Source organism: Microcaecilia unicolor, chromosome 9 (genome assembly GCF_901765095.1).
Source record: "Microcaecilia unicolor chromosome 9, aMicUni1.1, whole genome shotgun sequence".
Taxonomy (NCBI): Eukaryota; Metazoa; Chordata; class Amphibia; order Gymnophiona; family Siphonopidae; genus Microcaecilia; species Microcaecilia unicolor.
The window spans coordinates 79,965,014-79,981,334 of NC_044039.1; the positions used below are offsets into that span (position 1 = coordinate 79,965,014).

The window sequence follows — 16,321 nt, forward strand, 5'->3', positions numbered from 1 at the left end:
AGATAGAAAAAAAAGAAGAGAACGTAATATGCCTGTTACTATCCTATTTACGGAGTAGATGTAGACAGAGCCTGCATTTGCTGACTAGGATTAGCTGCAAACTTAGAATCAAGAAAATTACTTAATTGAATTGCATCATAGAAAATATATTTAACTGAGCTAACTTTTATCACGCATTTACATGGAAAGTTTAACCAGAATAGTCCTCCCAACTGTAGGACCCTTGGACGGAGCTTCAAAAACGCTTGGCGTCTCTTCTGTGTTGCTCTAGCAATATCTGGAAATACTCTAATTTTATTATTCATAAAGAGTTCATCTCTATGACGGAAAAATTGTTTAAGGACCCAATCGCAGTCGGGTTCTAACACAAAAGAGACAATCAATGTTGCTGGAGTCGTCGTCATTTCTTCTTTTTGAAATTCTTGCGTTAAATTCAATATGTCAAATGAAGCATCAGATCTTTGTTTCTCAATTTTATATGGAGGTAGATAATACATTTTTGAAATTGGAGGATATGCTTGTTCGTGAATCTTTAAAATGTCCGATAAATATTTCTTAAACATTATTAGTGGAGCCATTAATGAGGTTTTTGGAAAATTAATCAACCTAAGAGTTTTAGCTCTTAGTTGATTTTCCAAATTTTCAGTCTTTTGATGCAATATAATATTCTCTTTTATCAAATTAGTTTGTATTTGTTGAGAAGTTTTTAATGCTTCATTATATGACAATAAAGATTTCTCAGTATTACTCATTCTATTTTCTAAAGTTTCAATTTTTTCCAAAGGCAATTGAGTTGCTTGTAGCACCTGAGATATCTTCTGTGAAAAAGAATTCTCGAGCCCTACCAAGGCTTCCCAAATCGAGTCAAGAGTTATATTCCCAGGTTTAGAAGGCAAAAATGACTTACTAGATGTAGCAAGCTCAGTCAAATCTTTCTTCAATGTCTGCTCCTGATTCCCAGCCAGCAATTCATTGATTCTTCTTCCTCCGGCTTCCAAAGCTGGCAATTCTTGGTCTGCTGCAGTTCCCTCTACTGGATGCACTTCCAGGTCAGAGACGCCGAGTGCTTCCTGCCCCTGCAGTAGACCCCTTGCCGGCATCATCGGAGGGCTCCGCTGTTCGGGGCTAAAGGAGATATCGGCCTCAAGCTGAGGGAGCGAGGAACCTCCCATCGCTCCCTCCTGCAGCGAGGAATCCTGCCCCGTACCTCTCACAGGCATCGCAAAACGGTCCATCGGTCCCGAAACCACAGCAGCTGTGGAGGGAGTCATCCGCTGCTTGCCCCTCCGCTTCGGCATCTCAAGGTAATAATTTTTGAAGATTGAGGGAAAACGGGTGATGGAGCCGTCTGGCTAGCGTTCCCTTCCGGACGCCATCTTGTTTTCCCCCCACCATTTTACATTTTTGAGCTTGTGTAAGAATTTCTTTGTATTGCCCCACGTTTGTATGTTTGCAGTGTTATGTACAATGAATGCTATTACATGATTATAAATAGTAAAAGGACTCGATAGGTAAGAACATCTAGTAAGCTTTGATTTTTGTTTTCTGTTTTAGAGTAAACCTTGTCAAAGAAGTAGATTTCTCAAGTGATCATATTCTTCAGAAGTTGCACAGACAAATCAAAGAAGCTATTCCTGCAGTGTACTTCAGGCAGGCGGACCTGGGGGGGGGGGGGGGGTTGGGGGGCTCAGCACCCATGGTAAGGAAGATATGCACCTGGGAGCAATTTATGAAGTCCACTGCAGTGCCCCCTAGGGTGCCTGGTTGGTGTCCTGGCATTTGAGGGGGACCAGTGCACTACAAATGCTGGCTCCTCCCATGACCAAAGGGCTTGGATTTGGACGTTTTTGAGATAGAAGTCTTTGGTTTCCATTATCGCCGAAAACCGAGGACGACCATCTCTAAGGTCGACCTAAATGTCAAGATTTGGGCGTCCCCGACCGTATTATCGAAACGAAAGATGGACATCCATCTTGTTTCGATATTATGCATTGCCCCGCCCCTTCACGGCACCGTCCTTAGAGTTGGGCGCCCTTAGAGATGGTCGTCCTCGTTTGAAAATGCCTCTCTATGTGGCTTTCACACATAGCAACCCATTATGAAATAACCCTCAATGTGCATAACTCAAATCAATGTTCGGTAAAATGTTATTGCAGCTTAGTAAGTAATTTGAAGCCCAAGCATAAATTGGTGTCTAATGGCACCATTTTACATTTTTGAGCTTGTGTAAGAATTTCTTTGTATTCCCCCACGTTTGTATGTTTGCAGTGTTATGTACAATGAATGCTATTACATGATTATAAATAGTAAAAGGACTCGATAGGTAAGAACATTTAGTAAGCTTTGATTTTTGTTTTCTGTTTTAGAGTAAACCTTGTCAAAGAAGTAGATTTCTCAAGTGATCATATTCTTCAGAAGTTGCACAGACAAATCAAAGAAGCTATTCCTACATTAAAGAAAGCATTTTTTATGCTCGATAATGTAAGTTATTTGAATTATTTCAATTTTGGTACACATATTTGCTACATATTTTGTTTTGCTGTGTTTGAGTCATGAATAGATTTTCTCACTTCTATTTGAATTACGTCTTTTTCAAGATAGCTTTTCAACTGACCACCATTGGCCACATTTTTTTGTGACTTTTCCAGACAGATCCCTGAGGCAGGTTTTCTGCTGAAACACAGTGCTGTGTCTGGTCTCTTGAAGAATAAAAGTTTACATTTTCAATCAGTCATCCTCTTGTTTTCTTTATGGTTTGCTGGTTACACTAAGCCTCTCCTGTCTACATAGAGTTACAGGCATGTTAATTTGTTCAGTCCACTCATTTATAGCCTGAGGTCCCTTTTGTATCAGAAATTTGCAAAATATAGTAAGCATTTGAAAAGGGCATATCAGGGAACAAGTCAACTGACCAGTTTGTTAGTGCTCTGTGTTGCCATATGGGAGATGTGGATAGATACCTAATTTCTGCATCTGCTCAGTAGAAGTTCCCTGAAAGTACCATTCATTATTACAGCCTTGGATGAGCAAGAGAAAGTCTGACTGCATGCCCTTATTTAGCAGCTTGACCTCTAATGGTTCTACTTTGTGGTCAGAAGTGCCATTGTGAACCCAGGCGCTGATGATGGTAGGAGCTTCTGCCCCTCTTAGCTACCAGGGAAAACCCCAGTTAGTGTTAGAAGGGATGGGGGATCAGATGGCCTGATGGCAGGAGGAAGGCTCAGGGAGCGGGGATGTTAGTGATCATATTGGTGGTGGGGTTCAAGGGAGTAGGAGATTTAGATGTGTGCCAGAGGGATGGGGAGTGAGGGGAATTGACTTAGTTTTCACTCCTGGTCCTTTATTTAGACTGTAGTTCTAAATTGGTGGCTTGTGATTGTGCCTTCCTTGGGTCAGGTGCAAAAACCAATGGGGAAATTTTACCACATAGATATGTGAATGTTGCTATTTACATGCCTAGATGCTTCTAAAATGTCCTCCATAGGCAACTATGAGGTGTATTTTCAAAGCACTTAGACTTACAAAATTACATAATAACTTATGGAACTTTGTAAGTCTAAATACATTGAAAATGAGCCTCCAAGTGTCTTTTTTTTGTTATATTTGTACCCCATGCTTTCCCACTCATGGCAGGCTCAATGCAGCTTACATGGGGCAATGGAGGGTTAAGTGACTTGCCCAGAGTCACAAGGAGCTGCCTGTGCCTGAAGTGGGAATTGAACTCAGTTCCTCAAGACCAAAGTCAACCACCCTAACCACTAGGCCACTCCTCCACTCCTAAAATAGGCACCTACTTGAACTTCCATCTAGGTGACTTATTATAAAATTAGTCTGTAAGCATGCACATTTGTAAAATACTTGTGTACATCACAACTCTACCTTTGTTCTACCCAAACTATGCCTCCAGGAATGCTTATATGAAATTAATGTAAAACGTAGACATATACTTTCCATGTGCCTATTTCTTACTCATGTGTGCGGTTGCACAATTTTATAAAAGCCCTTTCCTTCATGTAAAACGGTCATTACACACTATGAAGTCGTACATAAAATGGAACCCTGTGCTAAAATATCATGACTTCTGGTAAAATAACCTATCTTAATGGTATTTCACATTGATAACTTCCCCCTCTTTACAGGGTAAGAGAGCCTCTTGCCCAGTTAATATGCCCCTCAGCAGACTCTGAGGGAATATTAATCAGTACTTACCTGGATAGTTCTGTGGAATATCCCCTCTAACTCGTTAAATCCAAACTATGTGGGCAGTCTGAGAATAGGGTTATGGCAAAGTTGGCATTTATCCAATTTTCAGCCAGCATCTGGATAGGTAAACTGGGAAAATAGAACCACACAAAAGGCATCATAACTTTTGCCTGTTCAAGCCTATCCAGGTCTGAGCTAAATATTAAACAGCTCATGTGACAGGTCCTCCAATCCCCCTGATCTAAAATAAAGACCCTCTCTCGCTCAGACCCTCCTCCCACAACCCTCAATCCAACATGAAGAACCCTGCACTCAGGTTCCCCATCTCCTAACCCCCAATATAAAATAAAAACTCCCCAACCCCCCTCAGATCCCTTTTTACCTCTAGGACTTACCCAGAGGTGACCCCTGGTAAGTCTAGTAGGAGGAGGCAAGTGTGGTCCCCTCCTGCTCCTGCCCCATCATGGCTCTGGATTCAAAATGGCTGCAATCAACCCTTAGCAGTATCTACGGGGTGGCCCTCTATATAAGGACAATTTGCAAATTGGCAGCTCAGGATGGTTTTTCTAGGCTCCAAAATGGGGACTGGCTATGCTCTCTGGACTTGAATGATGTTTATACTCACATACAGATACATCCAAGTCACAGGAAGTATCTCAGGTTCATGATTGGGAAATATCACTACTAATATTGAGTTGTGTCCTTTGGTCTTGCATCAGCTACTTGCATTTTTACAAAATGCCTACAAATGCATTTTTACAAAATGCCTAGTGGTTATTGCAGTATATCTGCACAAACTGGCTGTGCACTTGTTTCTCTGTTTTGACAATTGGCTAGTAAAGCACATATCTAAAGAAGGAGCAGAAAGATTAGTGCATTTAACCGTTTGGGTGTTGGGGATACTAGAATTTGTCATCAATTATCCCAAATCTTATTTGTTTAAAAAAATTTATATTCCGCACCTTGATAATGTTTAGCTAAGATTTGTCTTTGATTGATGTGGTGGGAAAGTCCATATTGTATTTTGTTATATTTTATTGTGTTTGTTATGTGTAATATCCATAGTTTATAGGCAGAATAGATATGTTTAAATAAATATATAAATATCCCAATAAAAACAAAATCCTTAGATCTTATTAAAACAAAATAAAACATCACAATTGAAAACAAGTAAAAATGCACCCCCCCAAAAAAGAAGAAAATCCACACATCGATATCTTCAAAGAAATAAATACATATGCACAGCAGATAAGTAGCAATTTGTTAGGCAGCCGCAAAGGCTTGTGGAAATTAGGTATATTTTCAAGCATTTTCTAAATTGTATTATTGATGTAATTTTATGTAATTCAATAGGAAGTGCATTCCAAAGAATAGCAACAGCCACATAAAATATAGAAAAACTGTATTCATTTAATCTGATTTGGCGGAAGGATGGAATATCAAGTAAATGTTTGTCTGCAGATCTTAAGCTTCTCAAGAGTTGGTAAATTCTTAGTTATCAATCAAAATAGGAACACTTTCATTCAGTGCTTTAGGAACTAAAGTTAACACTTTGAATTATACCCTTCATTGAATAGGAAGCTAAAGTAAAACATGCAATTTATTTGCTGACAATCCAAGATACCGTACAGGAGTAATCACTTATTGAACCACAGTTCTCCAGTTGAATGCTTAAAGACAACACAGAATTGAGCCATACTCTAAGATATTTTATGTTTCAACTTTTTTATTGATGAGTCAATCTAATATACATAACCAAATAACTTCAAATTCAACAGTGTAGTACATTTGTCATACATTAGTACAAAATGGTAAGGTGTGCCATCAACATATTTTTCATTTTTCTCCCTCCCCCCTATATTCTGGTCCTGAGTTGGACGGATTGGCCTTGTTTTGCAAGGGCCAGCACGTTTCTCATATTTTTTATCAATTCTCTTGACCTTTGTCTTGGACGTGGCCCCCCTCTATACAGAGTCTCTAATGACTGGTGGGCAATTACTACCCCGGGAAGGAGCCCTTGCTCTTGTGGCTCCCTTATCGCGGTTCAGTCATTGCTGTTAGTAATTGTCTGTATACCCACCAGGTCTGTAACTTTAAGCCCCAACCCACCCCTTTCCCTTTGTATTCCAACCTTCTTATTATGACCAATATCAAGTTGTCTACTTATCATCATGTATATGCAAAGCCCCACAAACAAAATCAACTTCATCCCTCTACCCTCCCCCCATAAACCCTGTCCCTGATGGCTCCTCAAGCCTGTATGCTGATAACCCGGGTAAGCCCCTACCCCCCCATTTCCCAACCCACTCCGGAATGAGTAATCAGCCCATATTCACTTGTCCCCCCTCCAAGCCTACAGTAAGTTTAAAACCAAGCTACGGCCTCGGGGGCTTAACCCCTGTAAGTATGGGTTCCAAATCAATAAGAATTGTTTTTTCCTTTTCGGGGCTCCTTTTGCCGCCCTGGCTTCCCAGGTTGCTAACTCGTGTATTTGGTTTCGCCATTGCCAATAGACCGGTGGCTCTGTGGATATCCACCGTTGTAGAATACTTTTACGTGCCACCAAACAGACCTTACTGCACCATGCCCTAGTACCTTTAGCATTAGTCTTAAATGCAGATTGTGTATCCAACACAAAATGATCCCAGGTTCCGTTCACTGGGGCCCCTATGGTTTTAGTCATAAATCCCCGGATCTGGCTCCAAAAGGCCCGCACCCCCGGACATTCCCAGAAGGCATGATATAAGGTGTGGGGTGTATGGTTGCATTTAGCACACTTCGCCTCCCGAGTAGAGCTGATATGTCCCCATTGCTGTCCCGACATATAGGCCCGCATGACCACCCTTAGTCTCTCATCTATGGTAAGGTGTGGTATCGATTTCAATGTGGCCTGTATGTCCCATTTGTCTATGGTCCTTCCTGACTCCCTTTCCCACTTTTGTTTAATGCTGCTGAAATTTTTAGGTGAACCTCGTATCACCAATGCTTTGTATAAGGAGGACACTGTCATGCCTGTTATCTCCAGATTTTGGAAAAAGGTCTCTATTTTATGTCCTAATTTCTGCTGCAAACCAGGTTGATCTAAGTGTAAAATATAATGTTTGACCTGCGCGTATGCGAAGTGATCTCCCCATGCCCTTCCTATTTTACCTTGTATCTCTTCATAACTTTGAAGGCCCCCATCCCGTCTGAGCAAGTGTTCCACCTTTGTAATGCCGCGCTTCTCCCACCTTAAAAATGCGGCATTGCTTTGCCCAGGTTCAAAATTCAGGTTGCCTCTAAGAGCTAAAAGCTCCGATACTGTATGCTGTCCCCCCATGTTTTTAACCAATCTCCGTCATGCCATACGCATCGGCTGTAGTAACGTACAGTGCTTGAATTGGAGGGGAATCTGACCACTTTCTAGGTGGAGCATGGTGAGAGTGTCATAAGGGGCAAAATAAGCTCGCTCAGTTTCCAGAGGCGTAAATACACTAGTCTGGCCTACCCAATCTCCCACATGTCTCAATAAACATGCCTGGTTGTATAAGGCTATGTCCGGTAGTCCCAGTCCTCCCTCCCCCCAACCTCCCAACATCATTTTAAGTTGAATTTTAGGTTTCTTATTTGCCCAGCAGAACTTACTAAAAGCCCCGTGGAGCCGTGTTAGATCCTTCTGCAGCAGACGAAGATGGAGTATCTGCAGAGGGTACAGCCATCTGGGGAAAATTGCCATTTTGATTAAGTTCACCCTACCTCTCAGGGATATGGGTAAACCCTCCCAGTGATCCAGCTGCGTTTTTGTCCTTACCTGCAGGGTGTGAACATTCAGGGCATATAGTTTCTCTAAATCCATGGTTAACCGGATCCCTAGATATTTAAATGACCCCCCTGCCCAACTCAGTGGGAAATCCTGATCCCATATCCTCTTTACCTCCTCAGAGGAGGCCAAGGCCTCTGATTTGGTCAGATTTAAGCAAAACCCTGCATAATCTCCATACTCCTGCAAGGTATTCATTAGTACCCCCAGAGATGTCTGAGGTTCTGTTATCAGCAAAAGAAGATCGTCTGCGAAGGCTGCTATTTTGAATTCCAGATGACCTATTTGCATCCCTTTGATCGTCGGACTAGCTATTATATCCCGGATCAGGGGGTCCAGGGTGAGTACAAACAACAATGGTGACAACAGGCACCCCTGACGGGTTCCTCTCTGTATCATAAACTCTGCTGATTCCCTCCCATTAACCCGCGCCTTCGCTTTAGGATTGTGATAAAGGGCCCTGACAGCCGACACAAATCTTCCATCAAACCCATATTTCCTCAACACTGCAAACAGAAATGCCCACCGTACCCGATCAAATGCTTTTTCTGCATCGAAACTGATAAGTAGTGATGGTGTATTTCTGTGTCTCCTCACCTCCAGGGCTGCTATGATTTTCCTAAGATTCTTAGTTATTGCCCTACCCTCCACAAATCCAACTTGCGCTTCGTGGATTAACTGAGGCAGTACTTTCTTCATCCTATTGGCCATAACCTTTGCTAATAGTTTGATCTCCGCATTTAGCAATGATATGGGGCGATAGGATTCCGGCAGCAACGGGTCTGTCCCCGGCTTTGGCAGCACCACTATCTGTGCTAAGGATAGACCATCCGGTAGCTGCGCCGTGTCCACTATTTTGTTGAAGTACTTAGTTAGGGTTGGTACGATTTTATCGCCTAACATTTTATAAAATTCTATGCGAAAGCTTGAGCGTCTTCCCCTGCATTATTGCTAATCGCACTTCATCTACCTGGATTGGCTGATTCATCTTTTCTTTATCTCGAGGGCTGAGGGATGGTAGGTCTATATTGTCCAAGTATGAGGACTCTGGCAAACCCTCATCCCCTGCCTGCGCGTACAAGGTGCGGTAGAATCGTGCAAAGACCTTGCAGATCTTCTCCTCTCGGTGTTCTACCTCCCCCCGTTCCCCCTTGATTTGTAATACCGGTTTTTTGGTACCTCTTGGAGTAGCTAATCTGGCCAGAAGGTGACCTGCTTTATTGCCAAATCTATGAAGCTGATATTTATAGTATACCTGGGACTTTGATGCTCGTTGGTGCAGCAACACATTTAAAGCGGCCTGCAGTTCTAGTAGTCTGCTGCGTTGGGCTGTTGTATGTGTTTGGCCATATGCCCTTCTGGCCTTGCACACTAGTGCACTCAATCTGAGGATCTCCCTGTTTCTAGCCTTCCGTACGTGGTGGTAGTAGCTGATGATCTCCCCCCGGAGCACTGCCTTAGCGGCCTCCCAAAAGAGAAGGGGGTCACTCTCATGCTGTTTATTTATGGCCTTGTAATCTTCCCAATATTTATTAAGTTTTTCCCTAAAAATCCCATCTCCCGATAGTTCCAGTGGGAACTGCCATGAGTTGCCTCTGGGCTTCCCCGTGCCTATTTCCCATTCCAGTAATACCCATGCGTGGTCTGAGATCGTATATGGACCAATATTTACCGCCTGCACCATCCCAAATAAAGCTTCCGAGGTAAGTATATAATCTATTCGGGCCTGTGATGCGTGCGCCCTCGCATGGTGAGTATAATCTCGTTTCCCTGGATGTAACACTCTCCACACGTCCACTAAATCTAGTATCCGGCCCACCCTTTTTAGACCTTTGTTTGACGCTGCAGTATCGCTCCTCCTCCCCTGTGAACTGTCTATTGTAGGATCCCACACTGTGTTAAAGTCTTCTCCCATTATTATATGTGCCCCTGGGTAGTTAAGGAGATGGCCTATTACCCTGTTTTATAACTGTTTATCGTATTGATTGGGGACGTATACATTACAGATTAATACTTTTTGACCGGAGATCTCTAATTCCACAAAAACATATCTACCCCCAGTGTCAACCACATAAGGGCGAATCGTCACTGCCACTCCTTTACGGATGAGCACTGCCACCCCCCCTTTTTTCCCCTGAGCCCCTGCTGAGATACATTCCTCCACCCACCATTTGTTCAATTTGGCATGTTCCTCCTGGCTCAAATGTGTTTCTTGTAATAGGGCAATGTCTATTCTGTGCCGTTGTAGGTGTTGTAATATTTTCGTTCTTTTAATTGGCGAATTGATCCCCCCCACATTCCATGTGACTAACCTAACCATAGTCTCTAGCGAGGATATTACATAGATGCAACTCTACCGAGTGTGTTCTGTTCCCAAAGAGGGCACCCCAGCCTGTGCCCCCCCCCCCCCCCCAGGTGGGCTTACATCTTCTTTCTGAGCCTCGTCCATTAAACCTTGTCTCCCCCGGAGTGTTTGTTGACTTCCCTCCCTCCCCCCCACTCCTGCCAATCCCTCCCCTGCCCCTCTTCCTCCCTCCCTCCCCTCCCTCTCCTCCCCTTACCCTTCCTGCCCAATATCCCCTTTCTCATCGTTCCCAAAGTAGGAAACGGTCACGTTTAGCACCTCCCAAACACTCCCCCCTCTTAATCGTACCGGAACAAATCTTGGACCCCCCTCCCTCCTTAGTATGCTACTATACACTTTACTCCTATTATAGACCCTCTCGTATTCGTTCCGGTCTCCCGAATCCCCACATGTAAACAACAGTAACTAACTAAACACCCCCAATCTAAGCTTCCTAGAATCTGCACATTGCTTTACATTTCAATAACCCCTCATGCATTCAGTCTTTACTCTCGGGTCTTGTACCATCCGCTGACCATTTATTCCAGTCCTAGTACTCCTGATAGAATTTGTCACAGCTGTGCATCTCAAAGTCCGCCAAATGTGACGTAAACCAGGAATAGCTGCAATCAAACTGTCCATCTGCGCATGCTGGTAGGGTGTTGCTCAATTTCGCCTCAAAGATTGAGTACTTACAGTCATCTCTATATAACTGCAAAACTGTAAACTTTGAACATAACGCACCTTCAAACCATTATGTCTCACATGTCATCTTTGTCAACATGGGTACATCACATTTCAACTATTATTGGTGGTGTTGTTTCCAGGGTCCCTTATGATTACTTACACCAGCAATGATGTTAGTGAAGGCTCCTTGCCTGCTCAGGTCGTCGGCGCGTGGCTTGGTCCCGCCGTGGCTTCTCCCTCCAGTTGCTGCAAAAAACTTTTCGCCTCCTCGGCTGATTCGAATGAATGTGCTGTGCCATTATGCGTAACTTTCAGCACAGCCGGGTAAATTAAGGTGAAGCGCATCTTCATATTAAACAACTGAGAGCAAATAGGCGTAAAGGCCCGCCGCCCTCCGCATCTCCTGCGGAGTAATCCTGGAAGCATAAAATCCGTTTCTGCTCGTACATCAGGACATTTTTTTTCCTTGATGCCTGTAGTATCAACTGCTTATGTGCAAAATTCAGCACTCTCAAGATTACTACTCGCGGTTTGGTGGATCTGTCTTGTCGTATTCCGAGGCGGTGGGCTCTCTCTATCCGCAGCGGTCCCATGCTTTCCGGGAAGTTCACTCGTGCCGCGAGGTAGCACTCCAGTACAACAGCCAGGTCTCTGCCTCCGGTAGCCTCAGGGAAACCTACTAACCTTAACTTGTTGCGGTGGGAGCGGTTTTCTAAGTCCTCTATTTTTTGCTCCAAGGTTGCCACCTGTTTAACAAGCTGTTTCTGTCCGTCCTCTACCTCCAGCACCCGGTCTTCCACTGCGCTGGTACGAGATTGAAAGGCCACACATTCCCTAGTTAAGTCCTCCATGCGGGACTGCAGTTTTTCAAGCTTAGTATCAATTGGGGTGAGCCTTCTCTCTAGGAGTTCCTCCAGAACAGTGGTCATCTCCGCTGTTATTTCACCCACCCACGTGAAGGAGACTGAGGTCCCGATCACTCCTGGCGGGGACGCCATCTTGGAGTCCACCGGTTTCTGTCTTAAGCGGTCTTTGCCGACCGATTTCGCTGCCATAGCCGTCTCTCGGTCTTGCGATCTGCGGCCCAAGTGCCCGCTCCACTTCCGACTCTAATTGCCTCCTTTTTTCGGGGGTCTGACCAGCTGGAATCTCGAGGGGAAGAGAGTCGGGGCCGGAGAGCACCTCACTTGCGACCGCTCTCCCGCATGGCGTCACGTGACTCCCTACTCTAAGATATTTTAAACTAGAGAATAGGAATTTTTACATCATCAAATCAGAAAAATTGTGTAACTACAGAAGGAAGAACTTTCCCAGCCAAAAACGAATCTGAAATTTGGGTACATTCAGTTTGAATCTGTTTGCTGTCATCCATTCTATAATTGTTTGGAAAAAGATGTCCCAAAAATATAAATTCTTGTTAATAGAATCTTTAATCAGGAAGAAAAACTGTAAATCATCTGCAGGTCGTCCCCATGAAGGGGCGGGGAAACCCGTATTATCAAAACAAGATGGAGGTCCATCTTTCGTTTCGATAATACGTCGGGGACGCCCAAATCTGGAAATTTAGGTCGACCTTAGAGATGGTCGTCCTTGGTCGTTTCTGATTTTCGGCGATAATGGAAACTGAGGATGCCCATCTCAGAAACGACCAAATGCAAGCCCTTTGGTCATGGGAGGAGCCAGCATTCATAGTGCACTGGTCCCCCTGACATGCCAGGACACCAACCGGGCACCCTAGGGGGCACTGCAGTGGACATCATAAATTGCTCCCCGGTACATAGCTCCCTTACTGTGTGTGCTGAGTCCCTCAAAACCTCCTCAAAACCCACTACCCACAACTGTACACCACTACCATAGGGGGCACCTAGGTGTGGGTACAGTGGGTTTCTGGTGGGTTTTGGAGGGCTCACATTTACCACCACAAGTGTAACAGGTAGGGGGGGAGATGGGCCTGGGTCCGTTTGTCTGAAGTGCACTGCACCCACTAAAACTGCTCCAGGAACCTGCATATTGCTGCGATGGACCTGAGTATGACATTTGAGGCTGGCAACAAATATTTTTAAAGAATTTTTTGGAGGGTGGGAGGGGGGTTAGTTACCACTGGGGGAATAAAGGGAGGTCATCCCCGATTCCCTCTGGTGGTCATCTGGTCAGTTCGGGCAACTTTTCGTGGCTTGGTCGTAACAAAAAAGAACCAAGTAAAGTCGTCCAAGTGCTCGTCAGGGACGCCCTTCTTTTTTCAATTATGGGTCGAGGACGCCCATGTGTTAGGCACGCCCAAGTCCCGCCTTCGCTATGCCTTCGACACACCCCCGTGAACTTTGGTCGTCCCCGTGACGGAAAGTAGTTGGGGATGCCCAAAATCGGCTTTTGATTATGCCGATTTGGGCGACCCTGTGAGAAGGACGCCCATCTTGTGATTTGTGTTGAAAGATGGGCATCCTTCTGTTTCTAAAATAAGCCTGATAGTAACATAGTAGATGATGGCAGATAAAGACCTGTACAGTCCATCCTGTCTGCCTGAAGAGATAAGGTATAAGGTGATGCAAGGTGATACAACATATGTATACCTGAACTTAATTTGTCCATGCTATTTTCAGGGAAAAGACCGTAGAAGTCTGCCTAGCACTGTCCTTGTTCAAAAACTTTTGAAGTTGTTATTGAAGCCCTTGATAAGCTCCATTGCAGTCCATCCAAATCTATCCAGCCATGATCAAGGCACAGAAAGTAAAAGTCTGCCCCGTACTGGTTTTGCTTCCCAATTACCGGTGGGCTTTGCTTCCCACTTACCAGTGTTGCCACCTAACCTTTGCTAAGTTTCTTTGGATTGATTCCTTCTAAACAGGATTCCTACGTGTTTATCCCATGCATTTTTGCAGTGGCGTACCAAGGGGGGGGGGGGGCGGTGGGTGGGGGCGGTCCGCCCCGGGTGCACGCCGTTGGGGGGTGCCGCGGAGCGTGCCTGCTCCTCCGAGTTCGCTAAACTTTGTTCGTTCGCTGCAGCTCCCTCTGCCCCGGAACAGGTTACTTCCTGTTCCGGGGCAGAGAGAGCTGCAGCGAACGAATGAAGTTTAGCGAACTTGGAGGAGCAGGCGCGCGCCGCGGCACCCCCCCCCCCCCCCAGTGGCGTGCACCCGGGGGGGGGGGAGGTGTCATTTTGCCGGGGGGGGAGGTGTCATCTAGCGGGGGGGGGGGGGCGCATCGGCGCTCCACCCCGGGTGCCATCCAGGCCAGGAACGCCACTGCATTTTTGAACTCCATTATGGTTTTCGTCTCCACTACCTGCCACGGTAGGGCATTCCACGTATCCGCACCCTCTCGGTGAAAAAATACTTCCTCAAATTATTTCTTCCTCTCTTCAAACTCAGTTCATGTCCTTTAGTTCTATCACCTTCCAGTTTCTGAAAAAGTTTTACATCCTTAGCAAGATACAATCTCCAAAACTGAACATAGTACTCCAAGTGGGGCCTCACCAATAACTTGTGCAATGGCATCAACACCTCCTTTCATCTACTGGTTATACTCCTCTCTATGCATTCCTTCTGGCTGTGGCCAATGTCTTGTCGCATTTCTTCGTCACCTTGATATCCTCAGACACCATCACCCCCTCTCCTGAGCCTAGCTTATCAATCTGTCCCCTCCTATCCGGTACATCTCTTTTAGATTTTTGCACCCCAAGTGCATCACTCTGCACTTCTTCACATTAAATTTTAACTGCCAGACTCTTGACCATTCTTCCAACGTTAGATCTCTCCTCATGGTTTCTACACCCTCCAAAGTATTCACTCTATTGGCTATTTTCCTTGTAACCCTCCAGCAATGTCTCTCACAAATATATTAAACAGAATCAGCCCCAGCACTGACCCCTGAGGCACTCCACTGCTCACTTTACTTTCCTCCAAGCAGGTTCCATTTACCACCACCCTCTTTCACCTGTTGGTCATCCAATCCATTTTATCACGTTGGGTCCTAAGTTCAGCCCTCTCAGCTTATTCACGAGTCTTCTGTGAGGGATCGTATCAATGGCTTTGCTGAAATCCAAGTGGATTACATCTAGTGCATGCCCTTCATCCAGTTGTTTGATCACCCAGTCAAAGAAGTCATTCAGAATCCTTTGACAGGATTTTCCTTTGGTAAACAAACCAGTAGAGAATCCACAGATGTGGAGAACTCAAAGAAGTCCCATGGATAATCACAAAACAACAAAGAAGTGGGTAAAAAACCAGGAGTCCCATAGACTGGATGACAGCGAAGATGAACCAAATTTTATTAAACAGTATATTGACTTGACACAACGTTGTGTTTCGGCCAAGAGGCCTACATCAGGAGTCACAGCAGGACCAAAAAAAGTCTCTCTATTGTCGGCGCAAGCAAGAAGGTAAAGCCATGTTGCCTCAGATCTTGTAGCCCATTGGCTTCTAGAAAGTTAACTATCCTTTCCTTTTTGAGGGTGGGAGTTAACTATCCTTTCCTTTAGCAGTGACTCCATTATTTTTCCTACCACCAACATGAGACTTACCGGTCTGCAGTTTTCCACTTTTTCCCTGTCCCCACTTTTGTGAAGAGGGACCATATCTCCAGTCCTGTTTAGTAGTATCAGGACTCTCTATTCCTTGTTGTGATTGATATATTCCTAAAAGAAAAGTCCATAAGCCATTATTAAAATGGACTTGGGAAAATCCACCGCTGATTTCTGGGATAAGCAGCATAACATGTATTGTACTGTTTTGGGATCTTGCCAGGTACTTGTGACCTGGATTGGCCACTGTTGGAAACAGTATACTGGGCTCAATAGACCTTCAGTCTGTACCAGTATGGCAACACTTATGTACTCATTATGGGTAACCTTAGGGGTGGAATCACTATGGCTCCACCCCTACAGTAGCCACACCCTTTTTACCAACCATGGCACATATAAACAGGCATCATTGAAAATATAACACCAGTATAGGAGAAGAAAAATAACTTTAACTTGTGTGTTTTTTTGTTTTCATTATAAATAATTTCTGTAAGCTGTTACAGCTCCAGTATACCCAAAACGAACACAAACCAAATTTGCATACAGACCAAGAATTAGGAGAACATTCTTGTCAAACCTGAAACAATATGTTATCAAAATCTCAACCTAACAAACAGATCTCTATTCAGATACTTGGCCTTGCAGTCACACATGCAGAACAGAGATAGCCCCTCTTCAAATTCTTCAAAAATTAACCTGAAATCCTAAGAAGTTAGACTTTGCATGCAGATAAATGGAAAGAAACACATTGCTATACATTGCAAAATAA

At 44.4% G+C, this 16,321-nt stretch overlaps 1 protein-coding gene across 1 annotated transcript in view; it reads left to right on the plus strand.

The window, feature by feature from the left end:
• The window catches only part of EFCAB6 (EF-hand calcium binding domain 6), a 1,149,121-nt gene that overhangs the window by 413,155 nt on the left and 719,645 nt on the right, over positions 1 to 16,321 (plus strand). Inside the window, exon 11 of the mRNA XM_030215418.1 lies at positions 2,367 to 2,481. Coding sequence (XP_030071278.1) covers positions 2,367 to 2,481 — 115 coding nt within the window. The remainder of the gene's footprint in view (positions 1 to 2,366; positions 2,482 to 16,321) is intronic.